This window comes from Electrona antarctica (genome assembly GCF_951216825.1).
Source record: "Electrona antarctica genome assembly, chromosome: 19".
NCBI classification, from domain to species: Eukaryota; Metazoa; Chordata; class Actinopteri; order Myctophiformes; family Myctophidae; genus Electrona; species Electrona antarctica.
The window spans coordinates 6,164,291-6,174,172 of NC_136800.1; the positions used below are offsets into that span (position 1 = coordinate 6,164,291).

Consider the following 9,882-nt stretch of genomic DNA (forward strand, 5'->3'; position numbering starts at 1 on the left):
GTACTGTACTGTACTGTACTGTACTGTACTGTACTGTACTAGCTCTCCTCCCTGGCCTCTGTCTGTGTGTTACTTGGTGGTGACAATATGTTACTTCCGTGCTCGGACACAGGGACGGACACAGGGACACACACACATAGCTGTCTATAGGAGTGGTTGCACCACTCAAAAATCACACCTGTGTGAACTGAGTGGTGCAACTCCGTGTGGGGGTCCCCGGTGTGTCCCCGGAACTTCCAGACCTTAGAGTATATATGAATAGAGACGGCACCCGGAGGAAACCCTGAGGCGAAATGGACATAGTGGCCGAATTTGGTATTGCAGCGCTGGGCCAATTCTGGTCCGTTGGCTATCATTGCGCACGTTCATGATGACACGTGAACGCTGTTTCAGACGTGAACGCGTGCAATGATAGTCAACGCACAGCGTGTTCACGATTTGGCCCAATTCTTCCCAGAATGCACTCTGTTCCTACCCGGATGGAGGAGTGAAATCGCCTCATGTGCTTTTGAGCACTTAAGTGGATGAGAGGAGAAATCCGGTGCCGTCTCTATTAATATATACTCTAAGTTCCAGACCCACAGGAGGCCCAGGGTGCCAGCCCGGTTCCGGTGAGCCGCCCCACGTCCGAAACGGTCGAGAAAGTTACTGTGTGGGGGAATTAGCAGACACCTCCAGGCAACAGTGCAACACTATCTCTCTCTCTCTCTGTTTCTGGCACAACAGCGCCACTTTTGATATTTATTTGAAACCATAACGAGTCACAGACACATTGATGCTAGCATTAAAAAAATCAATTCAACCAACTCAATTCAACCAACTGATCCCAGTATACACAGTACAGCCTAACATTACTAAACTCCTGGTTAGAACACACTGACAGTCACTCACACTCACACACACAGACGCACACGCACACGCACACGCACACGCACACACACACACACACACACACACACACACACACACACACACACACACACACACACACACACACACACACACACACACACACACACACTGACACACACTGACACACACTCTCACACACACACACACACACACACACACACACGTGCACGCACGCGCGCCGCATTCATGTGTGTTGCTACATGGCTACATGCCACTCACCTATTTCTTCACAATTCCTGGGGTGTTAACATCTCCAGTTCCAGGCTGCGTTGCGTAGTTTAGTAACTTCTGTAGCTGTTCTGAGCACAGCATACAGTCCATTCAATTTCACCTCCTGAGTTAGCCCCAATATGTTTTTTAATATACAATCATCCTATTCATAATGTTAAAACACACACACACACACACACACACACACACACACACACACACACACACACACACACACACACACACACACACACACACACACACACACACACACACACACACACACACACACACACACACACACACACACACACACACACACACACACACACACACACACACACACACCATTGTGCAACATTCACATCAGCTGAAGGCCCTAAATGAACACACCTGTTGCTACCTTTAACAGGGGTAGCGAGTCACTGATTGGTTGACTAGAAATTGCTCTTCTTGGGCAAACTATAAATAGATTCAATTTTAGTTCGAGTTTTAGGGGTCTAGGTGAACGTTTAGTATGGCTCCTGAAAATGGATTTAAGTATGCGTTATATCAGGCTACAGCAGTCCTGTTTCTTTTGTCTTCTTTCTCCCCATGTTTGCATTCTTTTAGCTTAACAGGACTAAATAAGCATGGTGGACAAAACAGGGCAGCTAGCTCGGCCACAGTCAGGACAGGACAAATTGTTTTTGATGGCAAAGATCTTAACTCAGTTTCTGAACAAAGCAGTGGATTTCTGTATGACTACCAAGCAGATGATGCAGGTATATTGTAGCTGATTAATCTAGTATCTGTATTCAGTTAGAACTTTTATTTAGTGAATTTATATTAATTGATCAACTCTTGTTCCAGAAGGACTGCTGCAGAAGGAGGATCCCTATTCTGAAGAAGAATTATTAAAGCGAATGGACCCATCATTGCACTGCAGTGCATACAATATGAACGTCAAAGCCACAGGGCCTGACGCCTCTTCCTTCATGTCTTCAATGGGTAAGTCCTTGTGCAATTTGTTTAATATAATCATTAAATGCAAGCTCTGCATTCCTTTTCGTGTTTATTATCCGGTCAGGAGCGGATGATCATGTTGTGGACTTGTAGTCATTGTTTTGTAGTCATCAGGCAGGAACCATCAATCTGGAACTTCCTTTTCCTTCAAACCAATTTTTCTCAATAGCCGACGGCTACGAGAGCTTTTATTCTTACGGTTTGAGGGAAAGGAAGTTCCAGATGATGGTTCCTGCCTGATAACTACAAAACAATGACCAACATGATGTAACGATATCATCTGCTCCAGACCGGTTTTGTAATGCAGACCAGGCTTTCCTCTGAGGTGTAAAGCCTGGTGACGCAGGTTAGCTCAGACATATTATGGTGACCAAATCCAAACTGTTCATTTGAGGGACATTAGTATTGCTTGTTTGGGACGGGAGGATGGGACTGGGTTAGTCACACTTTGCAACTCTAGATTCTTTTTTAATAATGGGATGAATCTATTATCAGTTGCAATACCCTCCATTGACTCCCATTTCATCCAATTTGTGTTTGCGATTTGCTTATTAAACCAGTGGTTCCCAAACTTTTGTGTAAAGGACCCCCAAAAATACATTTATTAGGCCATGGACCCCCCCATTTGAAAACATTTGCCAGTGACCCCGATAAGGGAGGATTTTTACGGCTCTAGCATTTTTTTCTGAATCATTAATTTCATAGACCCCCAGTTTCACACGCATTATGCTATGGACCCCCGATTTAATGGCATTTCTATCTCTGGTACCCCAATTTATATTGTAAAACCACTTAATGTAACTCTGAGTGTACAAATGGACCCATTAGGGTCCATTTTGTTCCATTTGTACACGAGTTACAGACACATGGGTCCATTTGTTTCCTAACTATCTCTAGCTAGGTACCCCCTGGAACTCTCTCGTACCCCTAGGGGTCCCCGGACCCCACTTTGGGAACCCATGTATTAAACAATGTTAAACTCGCCAACATTGCAGCTCTAGGCCTAGCTTGAATTATCCTCTTTCAATCTGCTGTGTCTACGGTGGATTTTTATGAAACAAAAGCTCGGCAGATTGAAAGAGGATGATTCAAGCTTGGCCTAGAGTGGCAATGTTTGAGTTTAACGTTGTTTAATAAAAGCGGATCGCAATTTGGATGAGTGGGGACTCGGGAGTCAATGGAGGGTATTGCAACTCTAGATTCATCCCATTATAAAAAATCTAGAGTTGCAAATTGCAGCTAGAACTGGGTTAGCAATTTATAGGCTACTTAAAGGGGAAACGACTCATTTTCAACTATCATTAATATACTTTAGAGTTGTTGTGGAATTAAGTAACCCCCCTTCTATTTAGCCTAGAACTTGGGATCATGTGATCAGTGACATCACTAAGGTGTACTTTTTCTCTTTTTTTCCCCAATACCCAAAATCGCTCACTCACTGTTTATTAGATCAACATAGTGGTATTTAGGCCATATATTTAAAGACTTCCATGTAAGTTTTGTGTGCAAGTCTACAAGATGGTCACAAATTTCACCATAATTTGCCATGCTGGAGTGACCGAGTGAGTGGCTGAGATTTTGGGTATTGGAATTTGGCTTGCAGAATACATGACCTAAAGTTCTATACGGGGAGACTTATTATTTCCACAGAACTCTAAAGTATATTAATGAGAGCATTCTAGAAGAACTATGCGAGTGGTATTCCCCTTAACTTGCTATTAAATGTGATGTCTTATTCGACCACGCTCTGGCGGTTTTTTGAAATGCTAATGTAATTTTGCTCATGGGTGGTATGGCCCACTTGGTGCTGTAGCCTAGGGGATATTTCTCATATTGGTCTAACAGGCTTAAAAACTCATCTTTCTGAAAAGGTGACAACGAGAGTGCTTTACAGCAGAAGACTAACTATTGGGGGACTATAGGGCATTTGAACACTGATGCCTGCCAGTCACAATGTGGGAAAGGGTCTCGCTGTGTGGGAAGCCTGAAAAGTCTTGGAAATGAAGGACTGTCCCAAGCAAGGGGGGGGGGGGGGGGGGGGGTGGGGGACATCTGGTCACCATAGCTGTATCACATTCAGTATCTGATTGGGTCATTTTGTTCATGCCTTCCACAGAAAATGCATTACCTTCAACTTGTGCCTTCCACTACATGCAGAGGAACCCCACGGGTCTAGCTTTGACGGCAAACTATGATGGCTGTATGATACAAGAGGTAAAATGTTAGCATTTCTTAATGCAAAATGTTTTTGTGTGCGTGTATGCTTTTAGCTGTAATGCATTGTTTTTGTTTCCCCTTCAGAATGGATGTTATGTGTTGCCAATGCTTTGGCATGGAATTGCACTCCAACTCACCTGCCCAATGCTAACTCCAGCTTTAGAAAGCCCTGCTATAACTACCCCTGTGACTATCCAGAAGCCCCTGAAGCCTCCTACCAACCCCTCGAACCAGCAGCCTTCCTCTGTGCTGAAGCCCCCCCAGCAGCCTACGCAGCCCCCCCAGGGGGCGGTCCCATTTGTTCGGGAAGTTTTAGGGCCTATGCCTCCCCATCCCCCATATTCTCCCTTCCCATGGCCTGGGATGCCGCCTCCTTCTGGCCAGAAGCCCCCATATCCTGCCGTCCCAATGCTCTGGGACCAGCGGCCTCCCTCTGTCCAGCAACCTCCACAGCCGCCCCCCCAGTGGCCTCCACAGCAGCGGCCTCCACTGCCCCCCCAGCGGCCTCCACTGCTGCCCCCCCAGCGTCCTCCACAGCTGCCCCCCCAGCGTCCTCCACAGCTGCCCCCCCAGCGTCCTCCACAGCTGCCCCCCCAGCAGCCTCCACAGCCGCCCCCCCAGTGGCCTCCACAGCTGCCCCCCCAGCAGCCTCCACAGCTGCCCCCCCAGCGTCCTCCACAGCTGCCCCCCCAGCGTCCGCCACAGCTGCCCCCCCAGCAGCCTCCACAGCCGCCCCCCCAGTGGCCTCCACAGCTGCCCCCCCCAGCAGCCTCCACAGCCGCCCCCCCCAGTGGCCTCCACAGCTGCCCCCCCAGCGGCCTCCACAGCCGCCCCCCCAGTGGCCTCCACAGCTGCCCCCCCAGCGGCCTCCACAGCTGCCCCCCCAGCGGCCTCCACAGCTGCCCCCCCAGCGGCCTCCACAGCTGCCCCCCCAGCGGCCTCCACAGCCGCCCCCCCAGCAGCCTCCACAGCCCCCCCAGTGGCCTCCACAGCCACCCCCCCAGTGGCCTCCACAGCCCCCCCAGTGGCCTCCACAGCCCCCCCAGTGGCCTCCACAGCTGCCCCCCCAGTGGCCTACACAGCAGCCCCCCCAGCGGCCTCCACAGCCCCCCCAGCAGCCTTCCTCTGTTATGATAACCACACCACCCCCAACTACACAAGCTGCAACTGAGCACCCTGGCACTTCAGAAGCCACAACCTTGCAGTGTGACGCCCGGAAAAAAAGACCTCCCATCCCCTCGTACCCGCAGCCTCCCCCTCCCCCAGCAGCCTCCATCCCAATGCCCGGGAACCGGTGGTCTCCACGGCCCCCTCAGCAGCCTCCACGGCCCCCCCACCAGCTTCCCCCAGCAGCCTCCATCCCAATGCCCTTGAACCGGTGGTCTCCACGGCCCCCTCAGCAGCCTCCACGGCCCCCCCACCAGCTTCCCCCAGCAGCCTCCAGCCCAATGCCCTTGAACCGGTGGTCTCCACGGCCCCCTCAGCAGCCTCCACGGCCCCCCCACCAGCTTCCCCCAGCAGCCTCCAGCCCAATGCCCTGGAACCAGCGGCCTCCGCAGCCCCCCCAGCAGCCTCCGCAGCCCCCCCAGCAGCCTCCGCAGCCCCCCCAGCAACCTCCCCTTCGCCCATATCCTCCCTTCCCATGGCCTGGGATGCCGCCTCCTTCTGGCCAGAGTCCCCGCTATCCTCCCTTCCCATGGTCGGGGCTGAAGCGTCCCTCTGGCCAGAATACCCCATATCCTGCCGTCCCAATGCCCTGGGACCAGCGGCCTCCCTCTGTGCTACAGCCCCCCCAGCGGACTCCACAGAAGCCCCCCCAGCGGCCTCCACAGCGGCCCCCCCAGCGGCAACCACAGCGGCCCCCCCAGCGGCAACCACAGCGGCCCCCCCCAGCAGCCTCCATGGCCCCCTCTGCAGCCTCCACTGCCCCCTCTGCAGCCTTCCTCTGTTATGATAACCACACCCCCCCCAACTTCAGAAGCCACAACCATGCGGTGTGACGCCCGGAAGAAAAGACCTGCCAGAACGGTGAATCGTTTCGGCTAGACTGACACTAAGGACAAGACTCTCACACCCACGGAGGACACATGATATGTTGCTTGATATGCCTTGCTTCACTTGCATGTGAAGATTAAAGAATAATCGGGGACAGCTCTTTGAAATGATTGATGTGTTAATCTTTTCCCTTTCAGATCAGGTTTCATTGTTTATCAATAAAGCAATAAAAAAAAAATGCAAAAGTTGGATCCAAAATTATTTGTGAAAGCTGTATGAAAGTATATGTCCCTACAGATAATTGTAAGTAGGGATGTCCCGATACACTTTTTCCGATCCAATCCCGTTGCCACAATTTCTGTGTTGAGAATTATATATATAAAATATTGAAGTCCACTGACCTAAATAGTGTTTATAGCTATATATCTTGTGTTGTGTTTATAGCAGACGCCACATGCCCCAACATTTTATTTACCTGCCAGAGTGTCAACCCCTTACCCCTGTGTTGGATCGCTGGTTAGACTGGCATATATACCGATATGACCAAAATGGGGCCTTACCGATAAATTATCGGGACATCTCGAATACAGTAGTGTGCTATATTTCACGAAACAAGTGTGATGTCCACACAACAAATTCTCTGCCAGCCATCAATCTCTTGGACTGGTCTTCTTATAGGCAGCTATACCGCTGTTGCTACTAAAGCATTTTGTGTATTCCAGCCTTATGGATGAGTGCAGCAGCAACGTTTTGGATGTTGAGTTCACAAAATCTGAAATTGGGCCCTTTCATATAGTGACATTCTTTAACCATGTTTAAGGGTTGTAAAAAAGGGCTTGGTTAGCTCACCAGCTTGATAGCTACATGTATTTGTTGGATGGAAACACCCAAGCTACTGTCCATTGAGAAGAAATGCCCTGTTCAGCCAGAAAGGCAGTATGCCTAACGGAAGCAATTCAGGTATTCCCTGCAGTTTGTGGCTGCTCGGCAACATCACCATGGACCTTGCTCACTGTCAATCAAATGGAGGCTTTCTTCAAATAAAAATGTATATTGCTATAATACTGCTGTGTATAGCAACGATATTCCAGGTCTACATGACTCAATCTACTGAGAAAGCAGTCGTAGTGTGCTCTGTGTCAAGCTGCTGTCTCTCAAGATAATGTACAACTCCTGCAGAAGGACACCCATCCCCCTTCACCCCATTCTGTCCATTATCATATTTTCACACTGTAGCCTACTGTCACCTCAGGGAATTCCCTAGCACTAACACAATACGCAGAGATCTAACGTGAGACTTCATTACTGTAGTTAAACCATGCGTGAGAACAGGTGCATGTGATGACAAAGTACTGTAGCCTATATGCAATAATCCGTGTTTGTAAATTCTACGATTTCTCTTGTTCTGTGGATGCTGTAGGATTCTCATGTACCAGCTTAAGATGCTCTGTGCTGCCAGAGATCCATCTCCTCACTGCATCTGTCCCGGCTGCAGCTGTGCTTTTCCCGGGTTGTTTTGCTTCGATGCTGCTTTGCCATTCACATCTGTGTCCTTTAGCTGAACATGTCTCTACAATGAACGTGAGTCATATGTTTTCTATTTCATGGCTGATAATTCATTGGTATATGTTCAGTCTATAAAGCAATAATGATCACAACAGTATTTATTTTGTAGTCATTACCACTGTTTTATCACGGTGACCACAGGGGAGGGGAAAGGATGACAATGGAAGTGCCTGATACTGCTAAGTGACCAGGCAGAGATGGTCATCAGTCCGATTCTGGCCCCGCCTTCCATCCTGATAACTGCTCCTCCCACTGTCCCCTGTTGGCCACACAATGGAGGACTGTGATGTGGACATGCCATGAATGAGGAGGAGGAGGGAGCCGTATTCATGAGAAGGCTCACAGCAGGACAATGGTGGGTGGACTGTGGACATGATGACAGCTGTGCTGTACGTCACGGGAGAAGAGGAAGAGGCAGCAGCATGGTGAATAGCCGTAGCTGGGCTGAGGAATTCCAGGACATATTTGCGCTGGAGACTGATGATTATGATAGCGGGAGTCGACCCAGACTGTCCAGCATCTCTGTGAGTATTCTCTCTCTGTCTCTGTCCCATGATCTGCTTACTATATTTCCGTTGCACGTCATCGGGGCACAACTATAAGTTTAAATGAGGTTTAAATTCAGCATCCTCCACATAGGTCCTACAGTATACCGACTCCACCGAGTCATGGTGCTATATATCACAGATCAAGTGAACACAAAATGTAATATGACAGAACAATCCAGATGTTCCCTAAACGGGTTTATTTCCATCATGCTATGGAAAATGATGATCATCTTATCCCACTTAGAGGAAAACCATAGGCCTATTACCATATTGCATATTGTGATTCATATAATTATACAATAGCATGACAGGGTGAGACTGATGATACAGCTTTATTTATTTTTCATACAGGTAAAAATCATTGAGAGACAATATCTTGTTTTTGAAAGAACCCTACGTAGACTACAAAAGGTTACAAGTGACAACAATTAACATAATATAAAAACATTTACATGAAAAAACCTAATAAAAACCAGAACATTATAATTATAATAATTTAGGAGTGCAACAGTGTCATACTGTACGTGCCTGCAGGCCTCTGAGAACAAACTTGAAATATAAATGAAGGAATAAGGATGAAAGATGACTGTGTGTGTGTGTGTGTGTGTGTGTGTGTGTGTGTGTGTGTGTGTGTGTGTGTGTGTGTGTGTGTGTGTGTGTGTGTGTGTGTGTGTGTGTGTGTGTGTGTGTGTGTGTGTGTGTGTGTGTGTGTGTTTTTCCAGTGCATGCATGTGTGAGCAAGATCGAGCCTCCAAGCATTTGTGCTGTTCCGGCTCATCGCACTGTAACCTGTGATATGGAGCGAGAGAGAGCTTGTAGTCCTTATATTTTTATTTTTATTTTTTTGGCAACCCATTTTGCAACCCAGTGTCAATTATCTAATGTAATCCTGGGCGCTACACTTCCTCTGCCAACCTAGGGGGCAGCGGACTGACCTCATGCTTCCTTCTATGCATGAGGAGTCCAAGCTGCTTCTTTTCACCTGACAGGGGGGAGTTTCCCCGGCCGGACGTAGCACGTGGAAGGAACATGTTATTCCGACCAGTTCCTTTCCCCTCCATCCGGCGCCCCGGCTGGCCAGGGGGAGGTAGTTTTAGAGACCAGGATTACTGCATGTTTTTGTGAGGGCACCTACCCTAGGGGACACGGGGAGAACATGCAAACTCCACACAGGAAGGCCCTTTTGCCAACCCCGCCTTGGGTATGGGCGCTGATGACGCGGAGGAGAGGGAACACGCCCCCAGTGCCCACAGCGTCCCCAGCGGGAATCGAACCCAGGACCTTCTAGCTGTGAGGCGACAGCACTACCGGCCAATCGTGATTATTATTTCAAACGTTTATTCGAACTATATCACTTTTATTTTGAACTATATCATTTATATATAGCGGATCTACAAACCGATCGTGATGCAACGCATTGTGAGCTTGC

The 9,882-nt window shown here is 48.9% G+C and overlaps 2 protein-coding genes across 3 annotated transcripts in view; both read left to right on the plus strand.

The window, feature by feature from the left end:
• Positions 1-1,600: 1,600 nt before the first annotated feature.
• LOC306912439 (uncharacterized protein) lies at positions 1,601-6,587 on the plus strand. 2 transcript variants are annotated; one of them, XM_079488664.1, is made up of 4 exons: positions 1,601-1,886; positions 1,975-2,112; positions 4,244-4,341; positions 4,429-6,587. In XM_079488664.1, the coding sequence occupies exon 4, from the start codon at positions 4,434-4,436 to the stop codon at positions 6,342-6,344; it is 1,911 nt and encodes a 636-aa protein (XP_079344790.1). In that variant the 5' UTR covers positions 1,601-1,886; positions 1,975-2,112; positions 4,244-4,341; positions 4,429-4,433; the 3' UTR covers positions 6,345-6,587. The 2 variants fall into 2 exon arrangements, with proteins under 2 accessions (XP_079344790.1, XP_079344791.1); XM_079488665.1 differs by having other exon boundaries at positions 1,978-2,112.
• A 1,612-nt stretch (positions 6,588-8,199) lies between these two features.
• LOC306943367 (schwannomin-interacting protein 1-like) overlaps positions 8,200-9,882 on the plus strand; it is a 16,653-nt gene continuing 14,970 nt past the window's right edge. The window contains exon 1 of the mRNA XM_079529654.1: positions 8,200-8,429. Within this exon, the coding sequence (XP_079385780.1) occupies positions 8,205-8,429 (225 nt within the window). The 5' untranslated portion in view covers positions 8,200-8,204. The remainder of the gene's footprint in view (positions 8,430-9,882) is intronic.